Source organism: Balaenoptera borealis (genome assembly GCF_965194805.1).
Source record: "Balaenoptera borealis genome assembly, chromosome: 13".
Taxonomy (NCBI): domain Eukaryota; kingdom Metazoa; phylum Chordata; class Mammalia; order Artiodactyla; family Balaenopteridae; genus Balaenoptera; species Balaenoptera borealis.
Window position 1 is genome coordinate 48,261,912 of NC_138870.1, and position 18,767 is coordinate 48,280,678.

The following is an 18,767-nucleotide window of genomic DNA, read 5'->3' on the forward strand; positions in this document are numbered from 1 at the left end:
CCAGGTAAATTCACCCCAGCACCCCCTTTCTGGGGATGAGACAGGGGGCCTGGAGACCCTCCCAGCCATCTCACATCCTCTTAACCCTGGCTGGGAGGGATCCTGGGGTTGAGGGCTGGGTCTGGAGCTGCTCCAGTGGAAGGGAGGGGCTGGACAGAAAGAACAGTGGGGGAGGGGTCCCATTGCAGGGGTGCCGCCTACCCCAGATCACCACGGGCGCTGCACAGTCACAGGTACGCAGTCACGGTCACAGACACTCACAACCCGAGAGCACCCCACCCCACCCCACCCTCTGCCCACCCTTGGCTTCCCCTACCCTGAAACGCCCTCCCCAAGCCCTGCCCGCCCCCGCCCCCTTGTTGGGGAACAAAGCAATAAATTACAAGGCCCCTCCCAAGTCCCCCTTAGCCCGCTCCTGCTCCATCCCTTCTCCCTCCCGAGATAGTAGTGAGGAGGGACCCAGGCTTTAGGCTCCCCCGACCCTCTAGCTTCCATCCATGGGTGGATGTGGGGGGAACGTCCTGATTTCCACTCCTCATGGTCCCTTTCACGGAAAGGGTTGCGGACCCCCTACCCCCATGGGCAGCAGGGGTCCTGCCCCTCGCTGCCCTTCCCCCTTCACTGGGCAGTGAGATTAGCATGGAAGGAGTAGGGTCCCCCTTATTGGCCCCAAGTCCCAGGGCTAGCCCCCCCACTTACTAACCCCTCCCTGTGGCGTGGCGTCGCCCCAGGAGCCAGCCTGGGTAAGTGCTCGCGCGCCGTGGGACTGTCGAGCACAGGCAGGACTGGGTCTTTTCCCCCACCCCTAGGGGGCGCGAGTGGGCACATCCAAACGGCCAGGAGCAGGGACCGCGACGGGGGCGTCCCCTCCCGCAAACACCCAGAGGGTAGACCCAGAGCAATCCGAGTGTGCAAACAGTGGAGAGGGGGCGTGTCAAGATGGGGTCTCCATGCCTCGCTGGGGAGAGGGAGGTGAGTTTGTGTCTTCTGGGAGGCGTGGGGGCTGTGCCCTCTTGGGGGGGGTTAAGAAGTGCTCCCATGGGACGGGGTGCGGATTGGAGAGGTGAGTGGGTGTATCTGTCCAGCGGTCCACCCAGTGTGGTCGTGCCCGGCCCGTGGGGGGGTAGGGGGTGTCTCTCCGGCGGCGCAACTATACCAGCGCGACGGGGACGTCGGCTCGGCCCACGCTGGCGGCGCTGCTCCGGCGGCGGGGGCTGGGCGTGGCGGTAATGCTGGGGGTGGTGGCCGCGCTGGGGGTGGTGGCTGTGCTGCCGCCCTCACCCGGGCAGCCGTGCTGGAGAAGGATGTCGGCGCACAGCTGGCTGCCAGCCTGGCGGGCGTAGAACAGCGCCGTGCGGCCCTGCGCGTCGCGGGCGGACACGTCGGCGCCGTACTAAAGGGCGGAGACGGCCGCGTTACGGAGCGTCCCCGGGGCCAATCCCCGCCCGCCGGCTCCCCGGGATCGCCACGCCCACTTCCAGGGTCCCTTTGGGGCCCTCGGGCTCTCCCGCGCCTGGCTGTTTGCCAGACGGAGCCCTCAGAGACCCCTTTACCATCTCCCCGCTCACGTACCCATAGCAGCAGTTGCGTGATGACGACGTGGGCGAGCTCGGCCGCCAGGTGAAGTGGGGAGCGAAGCTGCGGGTCCTCTGGGCTGGTGTCGAGCGGCCCGTGTCGCGCATGGGCCAGAAGCAGGAGAACGGCGGCCACGTCCTGGGCCTGCACCGCGGCCCACAGCTGGCAGCCCAGCGGATCCTCGGAAGTGCCCAGCGGCGCCAGGAACAGCAGCTGCTCGTACTTGGCGCGAATCCATGACTCACGCTCCTCCCTGCAGGACCAGGGATCAACGGGAAGGGCTCTAGGGACCCCGCATCCAGGACCTCTGCTCCCTACCCAGGGGACCCTCTCGGGAGCCGCACACCCTAAGTCTCCCCTACCCCTCTCTGCACGCGTACCGCGAAGAGTCCCGCGTAGGTTTGGCACGGCCCCGCGTGTCACTCTCCCACACGCGATTGGCCATGTCGTTGCCAATGGCTGTCAGCACCAGGGTCAGCTCCCGCGGCCAGTCGTCCAAGTCGAGCGAGCGAACGCGGGACAGGTGTGTGCCCAGGTTCCGGTGAATGCCAGAACACTCGATGCAGATGAGTGCGCCCAAGTTCAAGCTGGCCCACGTGGGGTCTGGGGACGGAATGCAGGGTGCAGGGGTCAGCTCCTGGCCGAGCAGCACGGGCACACCATCATTCATCAATTCCAGCGAACTACACTCCCTCCCAGGTCCCTCCACTGCTCCCTTGCGCTCACTGGGGGCCCCGCAGTCCACGCAGATAGAGTTCCCCTTGGCGTTCCGGATCGCCTGGATGGCCACGGCTTCGCTTTGGCTATCTGTGCGCAACTGCAGGGAGGGTTGGGGTTAGTACTGACTCTCCCTCTGAGCCCTTATCCGGACTCCTCAGACACTCACCTCTCCTCTCCGCCCGACCCCCGACCCATTACCTTGACCTTGCTGCTCTCACAGCATTGCAGACTGGCTAGGATCTGACTTTCGATGGCCTGAACCCAGGCGTCCCGCTCCTCAAAACTGGCTGCCTCAAAGTGCCACGTCTGACCAGTGCTGGACACGATCAGGAACTCGAAGTTTTCCTCTGGGTGGGGGGATGGGATGGGGTCATGAGGGACAGAATTCAAACAGGAGCTGCCTTCCCCAAACCCTTCCTCCCTGATATCCATCCCAAGGCCCTGGGAGTGGGGCAGAGTCGTTGGGGAAGCAGAGGGTGGGGGAGAGCAGGAAGCCCGAGCACATGCAGGGGAAGGCAGGGGCACCCCCGCCCCTCTGCACCCCAGCTGAGCACCCCACCCAGCTCCCCGCTTGTTACCTGCTTTATAAATATTTCTTAAACTACCAAAGGATTTTAGTTTCCACATTTTGCGCTTGGCTGGTTTCCCGAAGCGAAGGAGATAGAGACAGAATGAAGAGCAGAAGAGAGAAAGAGACGAATAAAGGAGAAAAAGAGAGGCAGACGGAGAGATGGAGAGAGAGATAGTGACAGACAGTTCCAGAGACAAAGCAGGACAGACAGATGGGGAGAGAAAGCAGAACTAAAGTCAGTGGCCCCGGAGCAGAGTAGAGCGGAAGCCAAGAGCCATGAGAGTAGGCAGATCTGGAACCCGGGTCTGAGCACCCGGCAGAGAGCAGGGGCTGTGGGGATTGGTTGTCATGACCAGTGAGGAGCCGGGTCTCTGGGAGGAGAAGGGATGGCCAGGATCTGAGTGAACACGGGGAAAGGGGACAGGTGTTCACACGCCTGGGGTTCAGGAGGAGTCTCAAGGATCTGGGGGGAGTCACTAGGGGCAGGAATGGGAATCACTGTAGTCAAAGGCTGTTGGGGGAGCTTGGCAATCACAGGGAAGTTATTGAGAACAGGAGCTGGGTGGTCAGAGCCCAGGAGCTGAGGAGTCGTGGGGGACATAGAGGTCAGGGGCTGAGTCCCTGGGGGTCCGTGGGGGACATAGAGGTCAGGGGCTGAGTCCCTGGGGGTCATGGGGCCTTCTGGGTGCAGGGGCTGGGGTGATAAGCAGAGCTGAGGGCAGGAACAGGAATTAGAGGGTCATTAGGAGAGGGAGCAGGAGCTACAGACTTGGGGGGGGTCACTGAGAACAGGGGCTGGGGACTACTGGGGTAAAAGGCATTGGCTGGGGAATGGGAGGAAGGACAGGGGCTGAGGGGCATCCATCCATTTTTCACTAAATAATTGTGCAGAGTGGTAATGATAGTCAAGCACTCAGCTCAGGCACTTTTCCTCCTTCTGCAGGAGTGAGGTCAGGGATTTGGAGTTTGGGGGTGAGGGTCCAGGGTGGGAGTAGAACTGCCCACCAGGGCCTCACCTTCAGCCTGCCCAGCCGAGCCTTCAGTTTTAGATGGTGTTGTCAACTTTTTCCTCCTCTGCTTCTTCACCATGGGAGAAGGAGGGGGTTCCCGACTCAGGGGGCTCAGGTCTCCAGATGGGGTACAGTCTTGGGGAGGGGGACACAGCTGCCTCAGCTGCCCCCTCCATAGATTTCCTGATTTCTCCATAGCCTGTCTCCCCTGAACTAGATTTGGCATTTTAGGGTCCCCCTCCTCAGCCAACCCTCTCTAGGAGGTCCCCCTTGATCATTCCTGGGGAGGAGGGCAGATGAGTGGTTTAAGAGTCAGACCTGTACTCAGATCCTGGCTCTGCCACTTACTGGCCTTGAGACCTTGAGCAAGTCACTTAATCTTCTGAGCCTCAGTTTCTTCATCCCTAAAATGGGGATAATAATCTTGACCCGACAAAGTTGTTGTGAGGACCATTTGTTACAATGTTACTTGCTATTTTTAAAAAATACATATTTCCAAACATTCCAGACATTGATGGCTGGCTATGTGCTGCACAATGTTCTCAGTATAAGCCTCAAAGCAACCGTCTGAGGTAGAAACTATTATCTCCCTCTTATGGATGAGGAAACTGAGGTGTGGAGAGGTCAAGTAACTTGCCCAAGTGGCAAGCCAGGATTCAAGTTCAAGTTCAGGCAGCTTAGCTCTAGAACCCAGTTGTCTTCGCCATTATGCTAAACACAGTATGACTGAGCTGGGTGCCTGGGTACCCAGTTGATGCTCAAGGTGTCCACTCATGCATTCAGCCTCCAAGCTCCCACCCCAATTTCATTTCCCACTGCATCCCATCTGGATCTGGAAGACAGTGGATGGAGGGTGAGTCCTCACTGACCAGTGCTGAGGGCTCGGGCCAAATTCCGGTCTGGCTTCAGCAGGTGCTTAGATGTCTGGTCTGGTGGTGGCTGCAGGGAACTGGGGCTGGGGCTCGGGCTTGGGGTAGGAGTGGTGGCTTCTGTCAGAAGGGGAAGAAGATAAATCCTCAGTGAGCTACTCAGTCTCTGGGCCCCATTCCTTACATGGTCCCTCTTCATCACCCACCTTCCCGCTTAACCAGTCCCATTCCCCTCTTCCCTACTACCCCTCCTTTCCCTAGCCCTGGCCCCTCTCCTGCCCCTTTGTCATCAGTCCCACTCACCAGGGCCTTCCCCCATCTGGACAGTGCTCATGTCCTTCACCAGCCCATTGATGCTGGCTGAGGGGCCAAAAGCAGAGATGGCCCGTGGCGGCCGCTTGCCGGGGACTTTGACTGTTGTTCGTAGCAAGTCCATCTCCTTGCCATGGGTACTGTGGATGTAATCCTGCAGCAGTATAGGGGTTGAGAGTATAGGGAAGGTTGGGGTCCTCAGTGGTGCTGGGAAGCAGCCAATAGTATCAGCTAGAGAAGGGGTGGAGAGGGGGCTCTAGGAGCGGACTGGGTTGGGATGAGTTCTAGGGGATGAGCCCAACAGACTGGGCCCAGCACTGTCTCCTCCAGAAAGCATCCCCGAATGGCAGGCCAGGTGGAGGTCCTTCCTCCATTTTCTCCCACTAGACTGCAAGTCCTAGGGAGATGTATTTACATTTCCATCTCCTGCATGGGCACATGGTAGGTGCCTAACAGATGTTTGCTAAACTGAAAAGAATAGGACTAGCGCTTCCCAGAACCGATGTTGGTGTTTGTCAGAGGCACAGACTGGGAGAGCTAGAAGTGCATCCAAGGCCAGCCAGTGTGGCCCAGCCAGTCTCTGGCACTCACATTAATGCTGGGATGGTAGAGTAGGAAGCCATTACTGGACAGGGTCACATATTTCTTCTTCCATTCTTTGTTCAAGGAGTTGCCACTTCGCTTTAGTAGGAAGCTCTGGAGAACGGAAAGAGGCATATGGGAGAAAACCAATTAAGACCACCTACCCCCAGCCTGCCCCCAGTCCCTGGACCACCCACCTGTTTGATGGGGATGGCTCGCCCACTCCCCGTCGTCTCTCCCCGACTGTCCAAGCTCCGCTTCTCAGAGTCACTGCCCCGACGATTCTGGAATGGTTATTGACATCAGTTAGAGGGTGGATAGAGGGATATGCTGACGGAAGGACAGGGAAGACAGATGAAGGAGGGCCCAACAGACAGGTCTAGGGATGAGGGAAGATGGGCAGGTAACAGAGGACAAGATGATAGGAGGTTAGAATGTCCAATACCGCAAAAAGGCTGGTCCTGCGCTTGGCTGCCCGGTGCAGGGACCCTGGGGTGCTCAATCCAGCCACGGCAGCTGCCTCAGCTCGGAGCTCCCGGTGACCAACATTGGGTGAGGATGGGAGGGAAGAAGAGTAATCGCTAGTGTGGCCCCCGTTACTAGCCTGCAGGCAGATGGAGGGGTCAGAACAGCTGAGATGCCCCCACCCCACCAAGCTACAGTTACATCTAGTTCTGAGGAATTTGAGATATTCCTTCATCTCATCACCATTTATTTGTATTGTCATTAATAATAAAACTCCTCACTAGCATTGTCACGGTGCTTTAGATTTTGCAAAGGTTGACTTCACAAGTATTATGCCATACAATTTTCCTGACAACCTTAGGACCTTTAGGTGAGTTGCTCAAGGACACTGCAAATGGTGTTTCAAACCTGGTTGATTTCCAGTCCAATGCACTTTCTACAAATGGTATCACTGCCATTTCCATCTGCCCCCCGCGACCTCCTTGGGTTCTCTGTACCTGTCCTTGGATCACCAGCCCTTCCTCTGATTCCTACCAGCCCCTCTGTGGACCCTGAAACCCCAACTCACCTGCCCAGCTACAGGAGTGGAAGCAGCTGAGTGGCTTGGGGAGCTGGGCAGGGACTTGCAGGCAGCCAGAAGCTGTTGCTGTTTGCGCAAGGTCACCACCTTCTGGGCCACTGAGGGGAGGGGGAGGAGAAGGAGGAATGAGCAGGGCAGATACCCAAGACCATCCTTCGTTGCCCAGCTTTGAGAACTCCCCAGGAGATAACATAGGCCCCAACTTCCTTGTCACTGTGGCCTTCATGCCACCTGTAGCCTAGCCAGCTCCTCCTGCCCAGAAGGACCTGTGGCTATGAAGCAAACCTTCTCTGACCTCCCTGGTCCCTCCTCCCTCCTACGCAGGTAAATTTCCTGTCACTCACAGAGAGAGGCCTGGATGTGTGACCTCTAAGAACATCCTAGTCCCCAGCTCCCTGATTCCCACATATGTGGGGATCACCACACTCACCCTCTTGGAAGACCCGGTCCACATTGAGCCCATAGGTTGCACAAGTCTCATAGTAGCTGCAGCGCTTCATATCGGCACACAGAGCCCTGGCACGAGCATCGCCCACAACCCGAGGGGAGGAAGCACTGATCCGGTCTAAGGGGACAAGAAAGGGGGAGAACTGGATGAGGGGGCCCCATCCCCACTTTGCTGCTTTCCTTTCTCTTGGGCTCTAGTCCTAGACTGGGACCACTAGGACAGGGTATGAGAGAATATCCCTCCTATGACCCAGTGCAATGGGAGCATATAAGCCTTTTGTGAATGCTGGGCCCAGCTCACATGCCCAGCTGCAGCATGAGTAGGGTGGGTTAGCTCTGTGTGAGTGTCTTCAAAGAATACTCCAGAGGTGAATGGAACATCCTGATAAGGTCTGAAATGGCTGAGACTCATGAGTGACAGTCACCCAGCCCTGCAAATTCAGTGAACCCTGAGCTGAGTGGGAGGACACCTGGCATATGAGCTAGGAAGAGGTTGAATGTCCACGGATAACAGGTGGACTGTTCATCTGCAGCAAGAAAGCAGGAGGCAAGCGACAGGTGGAAGCAGCCACCTGCAAGATAGGCATCCAGATAGAAAGTCCTGCCGGCTTTATACAGGTGGGTACTGGAGAAGCTTTCCCTGGCTCTGCTGGAAAAGATGGCCTGGTGGCCCTCTCTGTGTTTTCTCCATCATTTCATGTGTGTCTTCTCTTTGTTTTTAGATAAGTTCCTTTGAAAAGTGTCAGCCTGACCCAGCCGTAGCAAGGGGAAGATGCAGAAGGCTTTCTAGCCACACTAGGGCCTGAGATTTTCTGTATTTACCATGGTGGCGGCATCAGGAAATGGCAGCGTGAGAAACACAAGGTAGGTGACATCTCAGAGGAATGAGGACTGCCACTGTAGCTGTCCCTTCCATCCTGGAGAGTCCTCTTTTCTCTCTCAGACCTTGGTAAGTTTGTGTTTGGTTTAATGACTCTCTTATTTGGAGACCAAGCTTATTTGAAGACACATTACCAAGCTCTCACCTATGTTGGGTGATACCCAGTAGGAATTCCCCTGAAAGCAGCACTTCCCCAGCCCCTCCTTACCTTGTGTCCCCACCAATGCCAGGGCCAGGCCTCCTCGTCCCTCCCCCCGAAGGGAGCTCAGCTGCCCATGAAGACGGCTCACGGCCTGGAAACTGTTCTCATCCTCCAGGCTGAAGACGAAGATCACAGCATCTGCCCAGCCTGAGAACTTGCGGAGCGTGAGGGAGCAAATGGATGGTCAGACAGGTCCAGTCCTCTGGATGCTATTCCCAAGGAGACCTGGGAAACCAGAGCCCTCTCCTTTGGCTAGTGCTGACCCCAGCCCGCCTGCCTACCCCATCATCTCATCCCTCACCTTGGTATCAGGTGCCCCAGCTTCCTCTCGGATCAACACCAGATGAGTCTGTCCATCCACCAACATTTCTTTCTTGTGCTGCTCACCTGTCCAGAAGAGTTGGATGTGGTAGGAGGTCAGAGGTCATAGTCACAAAACCTCCCCATTCTCCTTGTACTTTAGCTATTCTGGCCTCATCCTTCCCTCTGGTCTCCATACCTGCATAGTCATTGATCACACTGCCTGGATCCCTGACCCCAATCCTTAGCTTACTATGGCTCCTGAGAACTCACTCTCTGTCTTCTCCAGCACCTGGTATGAACCGGTCAGGAATCGGTGGATGAGCGATGACTTCCCACTCCGGGCATCACCCAGCACACCCTGAGGACAAGGTTGTAGAACAGAGATTGCAGGAATTAAGAGGAAGGAGGATAATTGAGTCTGGACACTCCAGAGAACTCAGAGGGACTGGCAGTGTTAAATCATCCAAGCAGGGTCCTACAGGGCCTGGCTGACAGTCAGTCAGGAGACAGCATTTGGGAGGATCAGGCCATGCGTGTGGTAAGAAGTGATCTCAAGCTGGAAGTGTACAACAAGCTGAAGAATGTCAACAACTCAGTACCCTTTTTTTTTTTTTTTGGTGTTGTGTTGTTTAGGAAACATACTAGTTGCATGTCTGGTGGGGGGCATGTCACAGCACTAGGCACTAGTTGGAAAATTTTACCCAGTTCTAGGCAACAGAACATGAACGGCTAGAGGGGAGATGTCAGAAATGAGAAGCCTGGAAGAGGACCATGGACAAGCAGGAAGAAGGGAGACTATAGAAGAAAAGGTTGTGCGGATGTATCAAGTCCCAGGAAGGTGCCATGAAGGTAGAATCTCTGGAGAACTGTAAAACTGTTCCCCATTCTCACAGAGAGGGAAGGGAAGAGGTGAAGGAGAGAGAGTTGAGAGTTCAGTGGGCGGGGGGGCGGGTCAATCTTCATACAGACAAGGGGACTGGGTTACCTACCAGGCGCAGTTCAGGAATGGAGCGGCTCAAAGTCCATTCCTGGCTATTGACCACAGCTTCTGTAACGGAAAAGGAGTTGTAAGAGGGGATGCTCCAGGCCAAGGAGGGCTCCCAACCCTCAGCTAGCCCTCCTCCTTTTGTAGCTGCCCAGCCTGGGCTGGAGAGCTGTGTGGAAAGGCTAGGTTTGAGAGTGGTCCCCAGTCCTCCCGTCCTAGCCGCTCTCCCCACAGCTGTTGCTGCCGCTCAGTGGTTGCTTAGCAACGGAGCCAGCAAGACAAAAATACTTCAGTTGGCATCTCCCTTAAAGCACATCCCCAAACGTAGGTCCCTGCTCCAGACCGAGGGACCAAGGCTCTGACAGTGGAGGGTTCTTCCCTCTCGAAGGAGAAAAGGTGTCCTCCCTACCGGCCTGACAGATTCTCAGGGCAGATCTCAGGAAGAGGGGCTGGGACATAGAAGGGAGTGGGTCTTCCTCAATCTCCATTTCACAGGACAGAAACTGAGGTGAGGATATTCTTCCCCCTTTTCAAGGTCAACGGCACGGTGGCCCTGACCCCTCCCCACAGCCCAAGGAATGGAGCTTGGATTTTTCTATACCTCCCTCTCCCATACCCTTCCCACAAGCACCCTCCAAAAGAACGGTGGGGAAGGGCTCCACTCCCTGGCCGAGAGAAGCCACAGGCCTGGGGAGGGATGGGGGGCACGGGGGAGGGAAGGATGCTCCTTCCTCCCGCCGGGTCCAGCCCCCGCGCCTGACACTAGCCGGACGTTCCCGGGGCGCCGCAGCTGCGGCGGGAACTCTGGGATCCGGAGCCATCTGCTCCCACCCGCACCAGAGCCAAACCCCGGGGGCCGCCCGCGCTCTCGGACCCGCCTCCTCTCCCGGGAGTGTGAGCTGAACCAAGACGCCCTCGCCTCTCTCTTCCAGAAAATAAATAAATAAAGACACCCCCCTCCCCGCCAAAAGACACTACTTTCTCCGCACCCTCTCCCAAGTCTCCAGGGGGTAAGAATTGCCTTTACAGCAGTTCCACCCCCCTGAGTCACTCCTGGTCGGTCCCCTGCAGGTTTCAATGCTGCTCGGGGGCCAGGGTGGGCGGTGGGGGAAGTGAGGCTTCCTATCCGCCCCCTCTCCCTTCACACTCAAGTATTCAGCACGTTCCAGCCCCCACGTACTCCCGTACTGCCCAATCGGCCTTCACTGCCTGGAAAGAAACCCACTGCCTCCCTGCTGCCTCACTAGCCTGCTCTCAGCCCAGGAAAAGACCTGTCCCTGGCGAGGAGCTGCCTGCAAGGTCACTCTCATGCCACCTACCCCAAGTGCTCAGGCGAAACTGAGGCTTCCTCATCCCTTTCACCTTCAGTGTTCCTCTGGGCAAAGCAAAGCCCAGTTTCCATCTCCCAGAGTCCAGCTGAGGCTGGAAGTGGGGTCTGGGGCTTCTCTGGGAGCAATTTCCTACAGCCACGCTGACCAAGGGCATTATTTTCCCAGAAAGCTCTGAGGCTTTCTGAGTCCCTCTGAAATCAAGTCCTCTCTCATGTCCCACAATGCCTACTCACCCAGGACCTCTTATCCTTTGCCCCAGTCCTTGGCAGAGAATTGAGCCTGGTTCATCCACCCACCCAAGAAAGAAGCTTCTCTAAGTCAGTCCTGCACACCGCTCCCCCACCCCAAGCTGAGCATTTCAGGTGCCCTCCCCTCCCTGTTCTCAGGCCCTGGTCCTACTCACTAGGGGAAGCGCGGAGCTCTGCACCCAGCAGCTCCCTAGACCCGCTGCCAGAAGACAGGACCGGGGGTCCGGGAGGAGGTCCGGAGCCAGGAGGCCCCCCTGTGCTCTTGGTAAAGATGCCGCTGATAAACTTGAGCATCTTGCGATCTCGAGTGGATGCTCGGCCCCCCTCCCGGCCCCGTTTCAGCCCCGGAGCTGGAGGCTCCAGAGTGATTGGAGGTGCAGGCCCAGTGGGCAGCGCGGAGGCGGCGGTGACAGCAGCGGCTGGAGCCAGGGTTGCTGGGACGGTTAGCGGAGGCGGAGAGCCAGCAGGGGGTCCCGGGTGCAAGTCACTGTTGTCCAAGGTCTTACTCTTGCCTTTCCGAGGGGACAACTTCCCTCGGGCTCCGGGCCCAGCCCCGACCCCACCGGCGGTCGTGGCTGCCGCTCCCCCTCCCCCGGCGGCGGCGACGGTGACAGCAGCAGCAGCGGCAGAAGCTCCAGTCCCGGTGCTGCTCTTTGACCCCTTGACCCTGGGCTTGCCCTCGCTTTCGGGCCATGACAGGCGGCTACCGGCGCCCTTGCCCCCGCCGGCTTTGGCGCCACTGGTGGTCACGGTCTTGCAAGGCTTGGGAGCCGGCGGAGGAGGCGCCACCTTGAGCCTCCGGCTGCCGGTGCCGGGGTGCGGGGAGGAAGAACCGGGGACGCCGCCGCCCGCCCGGCCTTCGGGTTCCGGACCCCCCCAGCTCGGGCTGCTGAGCAGGGGGCGCCGGGAGGAGGTGGGGGCGCCCCCGGGCTTGGGGTCGGGACTCAACCCCCCGGAGAGTGGGGGCCCGGGAGGGGCGGCCCAGAGGGAGAGGCGGCGGCCGGGAGCCGGGGAGACGGGGCGGGCCGGACTGGCCGGAGCCGGGGACAGGGCGGGGGGCTCGGCGCCCCCGGCGCCCGCGCTGCTCGTGCTGATCCACAGCGCATCCTGCCGGTGGAAGAGACGCTCGTGCCGCTTCTTGCCCGGCTCCTCCGCGCCTCGGGGGCTACCAGGATCCCCGGTCTCAGTACCTCTGGTCCCCGGGGCACCAGCTGCGGCCGCAGACGGAGAAGGCGGCGGCGGAGGCACCGACTCGAGCTTGACCAGGGTCAGCGAGATGAGGTAGGTCGTTGTCCGGCGCTGAAGCGCGCCCGCGCCCCGGCTCATGGGGCCCCGAGACCCCCGAGCTGGGGAGGGGAGGGGACTCCCCCGGACTGCCTCAGGGGGGCCCGGCCATGGGGCCGCCCTGCTCGCTGCCCCCAGCCCCCGGACCCCGCTGAGCCCCCGGCCCGGCTCCGCTGTCGCCGCCGCCGCCGCCGCCTCCGCTTGCGCCCCCCTCCCATCACACGGGGCGCCCCCTCCCCATGCTCCCCGCCCTGCCCCCCCACCCCTTTGGAGCCCCGGGACCTTGGTGCTGCTCCAGGGAGGCGCGCCGGACCCCGCACCCCGGCCTGGGTGGCGGCGCTGAGATGGGCGGGGGAGGGCGGGGAAGACTGTAGAGGGGCAAAGAGGGGAGAGGGAGGAAAAGGGGGCAGAAAAGAGGAACCCGAGGCTAGGGAGAAGAACCGGTGCGGGGGAGGCGGGGGGGATGGGGACTCAAGGGGCAGGGGCCGCGGATGGGGGGTCGGAGAGGGGGTCTTAAGGAGGGTGGGAAGCTAATGGGGCTGGTCGTGCGGGGGATTCGCAGGGGCGCGGGGAGGATGCTGGGGATGGAGATACAGGCGCCGGCGGGGGAGGAAGGAGGGAAGCCGGAGGGGGTGGGCACCCACGGGTCTGGGGTCTAGGAGAGGAGGGGCGTGAGATCCGGGCGCAGGGTCTGGGGGGCTCGCCGGGGCTCGGCTTGGTCCGGATGCGCGCTGTGTCCGGGCGCTCCCCTCACAGTGAGGAGGAGGCGGCCCCCGGCCCCCCCTCCCCACTCTATCTCCCCCCGCACCTTCTCTCCCCCAGCACGGCTGTCTGCGAAGGCGGTGCAAAATCCAGGACTGGATTTCCCTCCCAAATCCTGGGCTGGATTTCCTGGAACTTGGACTCACCTACTCCAACACTCCAGCACCCTCCCCTAGCACACCCCGGTCAGGGAGCGCTACTGTTGGGTGTGACATTTAGGCGCGAGAGTAAAGATCGGTGTATGGGTGGACGATCCTCGGAGAAAACGGAGCAAATGCGGGTTCACTGCCAACTCTAGGGAAGCTGATGTGGGAAAGTGGGGAGCCCTGAAATCCCTTTCCCAGGACCCCTTGTTTCCCCCAGGTACTTGCACGAGTCCCTTTCCCCATGACCCAGCCCCCTCGCCCCCCCCCCCAACCCTCCATACGCGGTGCATTGACTGGGCCGTACTTGAGCCTAACTGTCCCAAAGTGAACTTGGAAAGTGTTCCCTGGGGATGGGGACAAACATGGAACTTAGCAGGGTGGGTGGAAGGAGGGGGTGCCTCAGGAGGGGAAAGATCTGCGGAGTCGAGGAACACAGGCCGAAAAGTGAGTCAAAAGACTCCAGCTCGGGGTGGAAGGAGAAGGAATACGTCTACAGACTGACACCACCCCCCATACCAAAATTCATCTGGTCTCCATAGCAACCGTAGCTCCAAGAGTGCCTCAGAAACAGCGGGGATAAGCAGAGAGGAGGATCGGTGTGTATGGTGGGCGGGGGCACCCGCCAGGGGATTTGGGGTTAATGGAGGCACCACCTTCACACCTGGTTACCCACGTGTGGGGTATTTAGCGCCCTGAATATAAAGACCGCCCTCAGCTGAGGCAGAGGGTACAGGCCTCTTCCGGGTTTCCATTCAATCTCCTGAGGTTTTCGGGGTGGGGCTTTTTTAGAAGGTTAAAGAGGAGACAGACAGAAAGAATGGAAAACGTCTGCTCTGTGTCTTCCACCCCTTTAGGGACCCTGGAGTTGAAGGCTTACTGTCCTCCAGCCCAGGGAGAAGGTTGAAGGGGGTAGGCCGATGGGGGACAGAGGCTGAGACCGGGCGTCGAGGGAGGCCTCCTCTCAGCCTTGGAGACCCCTCCCTGGGACTCGGGGAGTCTCAGCGTTCCCCTAATTTGGCGTCCCACCCTCCTGACGCAGCGGAGACTATAATAAGTGCTGCCGTGGGCGGCTCTCGGAGGCTGAAGCCAGCGGCATGCTCGGCCTGGTAGGGGGTAAGGGTAGGGGGGCAGTACCAGGTTGCTGGGTGCCCCCCAGAACAGAAGACCCTTCAGCAGCCTTTTCTGAAAGAGAAGGTGAAGATTTGCTGATTCTGGCTTAATTCTCCTTCCTTCCTTTGGTGGCCTCAGTTTTCCTTTAAGTTCAATGGGAACAGAATACTGACTCTTAGAGTGGAACAAAAATCACTTATGAAGAGTGGTCTTCTCAGAGAGTTCAGCCTCCACCCCTCCTCACTCCCTCCTCTCCAGAGCTAAACTGAGTTCCTCTACCTGCCTAAACCTCTTTTCTCCCCCACCCTTTTCTTTTCTTACTGGCGTGGAGCTTGGAGTTCCTCCTGAGGAGGCTCCATGGGGCCACTCCCTCCTAGGTCTGCCTTTCCAACAGCTGTAGGGAAGGTATCAGCTGTAGTTCTTGGCAAATGGTGGGGGACAGGAGGTGAGAGGGGCACTACTGGAAGAAAGGCAATGGGAAGGGAATCACTGTTCCCTTAGGAACCTGAACCAAACTGGTTCTTCCCCAAGTTATGCTCTGATGGCCTCTACTATCAGAGGGGTCTGGCAGGAGGTATCCTTGATAGAAAGAACAGTATCTTGCCCATCCCCCCACCCCAACTCCCAGGTAAGCAGCTAAGAATGGAGAGGCTGGAAGAGACCAGGATATGATGGAGGATGTGCTTCTCCCAGACACCTTTCATGAGCAAAGTAGCCGGCTTTTATTGGCTCTTTGCAGCTTCGGGGCAAATTAGATGACACCGGCCCAGAGGTGACCTCCAGTTCCACCAGTTCCTTAGTGGTGGAGCCTTGTGGAGAAAGAGAAGCTGTTCCTGCCAGGGCCCCACCACAGGATTGAAGGCTGGGGTGGGCAGGAGGATGTGGCGGATGGTGTTGCCATGGCAGCACTTCCTCCCTGTGTTGTCATCACTTGCTCTAATGGCACTGAGGACGTAGGGCGGAAGGTGTGTGGGGGGGGGCAGACAGGAACGGGAGCATGGGGAGGAGAGGGGACCAAGGAGAGTCCTGGGAACTTCCTTGCACTTCGGCTGTGCAGAGCATGTTGTGTGAGCGTTAGTGTGTGTCTGGGAGCCTGAGATACTCTGCGTGGTGTATTTCAATCTGTTGTGGTGTGTGTGTGTGTGTGTGTGTGTGTGTGTGTGTGTGTGTTCTCTCTACAGCTGGAGAACAAGAGGTCACTGATCCATCATGGGTCCTGGGAATGACCACATTATCCAGTCCCAGAACCTCCTGCCCCAAACTGCTTCCTGCCCCGGACTCCCCAGGCAGGGTCCAAGTCTACCATGGGTCTGTCACGGCCTGTCTTCCCCATGCTCACCCACTTCTCCATTGCCAAGGTCAGCTCAGCAGTGACCTGTATTTTGATCCCCTGGGAGAAGGATCAGAGTTGGGGAAAGAGGAAGAATGATACCTCCCATGTCTTTTTCCATTCTTTCTAAATGTATTCTTCCCCCCAAGTCCCAGCTCCATCTTGGGGACTAGAAAGTGGCTGATTGGGAAATGCTGTATGATCCAGCAAGCCCTTATATGCCCCTGCTGGTCCCCAATACACCCAAGTTGGGAGCTAATCCTTCTCTTACCTCGTACGCGGTCCACTGAGGCCTGAATGCTGTCCCGAAGTTCAGGGTCGCTCACCCTCTCTGCCAGCTTCCTGAGGCGGCTTAGAGCCTGCCTGGCCACCTCATGTCGTCTGACTTCTGCTCTCACTGTAGCTACAGCCAACTGCCTCTGGACATTCATGTTGCCCAGATCTGTCTTGCTGGGCTAACAGCAACCTCTGGCCCTGAAGCCCATAGCCCCGCAGCCCCCAAACCCCAGAAGGCCCCTTCTGCTGTGCCCCAGAACTCCCCTCCCCTGCCTGCCCTTCCGTCTGTCGACTTCACTTCCTGACTGGTGAGTTTCAAACCCACAGCCTGGGTCGGCACTACCTCCTACACCACCCACCCCCTCTAGCGTTGGCCTATCAGCTCTGCCAGCCAGTCCCTGCTACGATTCCCCAGCCGGGTGGATGGAGAGACCTTAACAAGCATTCCAGGGCCTCCTGTGGGAGGTGGCTAATTAAGATGGGTGTTGGTGCTGGGAGAATGTGGCACACCAGGTCCCAGGTGCAATCCCAAACTCTTTTTTTTTTTTTTTTTTAATTATTAGCACCTTTAATTATTATTTATTTTATTTTATTTTGGCTGTGTTGGGTCTTCGTTTCCGTGCGAGGGCTTCCTCTAGTTGCGGCAAGCGGGGGCCACTCTTCATCGCGGTGCGCGGGCCTCTCACTATCGTGGCCTCTCTTGTTGTGGAGCACAGGCTCCTTACGCGCAGGCTCAGTAGTTGTGGCTCACGGGCCTAGTTGCTCCGCGGCATGTGGGATCTTCCCAGACCAGGGCTCGAACCCGTGTCCACTGCATTAGCAGGCAGATTCTCAACCACTGCACCACCAGGGAAGCCCAACAATCCCAAACTCTTGATGACCTACAGGTTTGTGTTCAGTCTCAAACTCTCACAGGAATCCATACACACCCGGTCTGGCACCTTTAATGCCCTGCATTCCAGCTCACAGTTGTACTCCCCGCCTACTCCGCACATCCAAAGAGTTCACATACTTACATCTTGCAGTGTACATCTTGCAGACCTTAGTCGGCTACCCCACTGCAACCACCTCCTGCTTTAAAGGGCCAAGTTGGTACAGGGAGAACAGGTTATGGAGGACAGTAACCTATAACCAGACAAAACCACCAGGCTCCATGTTCAATTAGTTTCATAATAATTAACTCATCTATAACACTTAATAGTTTACAACACACTTTCACACATGTAGACTTCACGACAGGCCCAAGGGGTAGGATTTTTATCCCTATTCTACAGAAAAGGAAACTGAAGCTCAGAGAGGCCAGTAAGAGGCGACACAAGGATACCGATCTAGGTCTTCTGATTATAGTTCTGATACCCTTTTCACTACACCACCCAACTAAGATGCTTGCCAACCAGTTCCCCTTATCCCTAATACCACTGTCTTGCCCTTGATTTAGGACCTGAAAGAGAAGAGGCTGGATGAGGAATTGAAGGACAGAATGAGGATGCAGGGGTGGGTGAGGGGGGAAATAGTGGATAGTTTGGTGTAATCATTTTGTTTCAGGACTCAAACCTTTCCGGCCCTGCCAAATGCCTCTTCTCCTGCTTATCTAACTGATACTAATTTGTGAAGGATAGGGGATGTTAATATATTAATGTGTAGCTGGAGATAAGAATTAGGGTTAGGATTACCCACGGGAAACTGTAAAATAGCCTGAACAATAATAACTAACAATGAGTGTTTACTATGTGCCAGGTACTGTTCTAAGCATTCTATATACATATATTAACTCATTCAATTTTCACAACAACCCAAGAGGTAGGTGTTTTGTTATTTATCCCCATTTTACAGATGAGGAAACAGGCACGGGCCAAAGTTTAAGTAACTGGCCAAGGTTACACAGCTAGTAAGTTGCAAAGTTGGAACCCATGCAGTCTGACTCTAGCGGTAAGATGATGCCACTTAACGCAGTCATAGAATCTAAGTACGCACAAATGTAAATCATTCTGTGGGTTTGAAGGGAGGTTTTTCATTTGTGTTCCTACTATGACTGCCTCTTTCTCTTGGGGGAAAGAGGAACTATGCCCTTTCCCATCCCCACGAAGAAGGCCGTGTGTCAAAGCACTTATTTAATAATAAACAAATATTGATCAACCACTATGGCCGCGCCTAGTGAAAATGTGAAGACCCCTCCTTCCCCTCATATTTATGCATATTCCAGACCCCTCCCTTTGTCATTTTTTTTTTTTTTTACGCGCCCAGGATCAGGCATGTACTCTGGACTCCAGCACACTCATGTCTGTACCTGTGGCTTTGTCACATACAGGAACGCGCCGGCCCGAGGCTGCTGTTTTTCATATTGAATTTCTAGCATGTTCACACCCCGTTAGGAGGGGATATGGAAGAGACTATGTGTACCAGTGGACGCACTTGCAAACATGTGAGTATTTGCTAGGTGTCGCTGTGCCCAACCCGGGGCCTCTGTAGCCGGGGTAAATAGCTCAGTATTTTGCTTCTCTGGGTGTTCCAGAGTGTGATGCAATAGCAGCGAACAAGGGCGTCATCATGAGGTCACTGCAAGACAAGGGGAAAGGGGCGGGAGGGCGCTCCCTTGAGGGGAGGAGCCCTTTCACCCGGCCCTCGAAGCGGCACCTTCTCTCTCTTCACCAGAGTTTCTCTAGAGCCTCCTCCCTCGGATAAGACCTCTTCCAGCTGCCACCACAGAAAGCTCTGTTTTCAATCCGGGGTTTTGAAGTTTAGGCTCTGGTCACTATGAGAATCTCTGGAAGCCCTGCCC

The 18,767-nt window shown here is 57.3% G+C and overlaps 1 protein-coding gene across 3 annotated transcripts; it reads right to left on the reverse strand.

Annotated features, from left to right (window-relative positions):
• Window positions 1-364: 364 nt before the first annotated feature.
• AGAP2 (ArfGAP with GTPase domain, ankyrin repeat and PH domain 2) lies at window positions 365-16,813 on the reverse strand. Of its 3 annotated transcripts, XM_082351181.1 has the most exons (19): window positions 11,236-13,180; window positions 9,506-9,564; window positions 8,787-8,874; window positions 8,515-8,600; window positions 8,220-8,367; window positions 7,115-7,249; window positions 6,673-6,782; window positions 6,085-6,243; window positions 5,837-5,923; window positions 5,649-5,753; window positions 5,049-5,211; window positions 4,746-4,865; window positions 3,883-4,011; window positions 2,874-2,933; window positions 2,494-2,642; window positions 2,302-2,392; window positions 1,956-2,178; window positions 1,573-1,828; window positions 365-1,393 (listed from the first exon to the last, which is right to left on the reverse strand). In XM_082351181.1, the coding sequence occupies exons 1-19, from the start codon at window positions 12,404-12,406 to the stop codon at window positions 1,151-1,153; spliced, it is 3,582 nt and encodes a 1,193-aa protein (XP_082207307.1). In that variant the 5' UTR covers window positions 12,407-13,180; the 3' UTR covers window positions 365-1,150. The 3 variants fall into 3 exon arrangements, with proteins under 3 accessions (XP_082207307.1, XP_082207309.1, XP_082207308.1); XM_082351183.1 differs by lacking the exons at window positions 2,874-2,933; window positions 11,236-13,180 and adding an exon at window positions 15,984-16,813; XM_082351182.1 differs by lacking the exon at window positions 2,874-2,933.
• Between the last annotated feature and the right edge of the window lie 1,954 nt (window positions 16,814-18,767).

Bases quoted from the DNA above. Each gene is read 5' to 3' on its own strand.
- AGAP2 (XM_082351181.1), bottom strand. From the start codon at position 12,406: ATGAGCCGGGGCGCGGGCGCGCTTCAGCGCCGGACAACGACCTACCTC. The intron at 8,875-9,505 runs GTAGGTAACCCA...CCTTGTCCTCAG, and splicing joins CCATTCCTGAACTGCGCCTG to GGTGTGCTGGGTGATGCCCG. The intron at 2,934-3,882 runs GTGAGGCCCTGG...TCGGGAAACCAG, and splicing joins CTCGGCTGGGCAGGCTGAAG to CCAAGCGCAAAATGTGGAAA.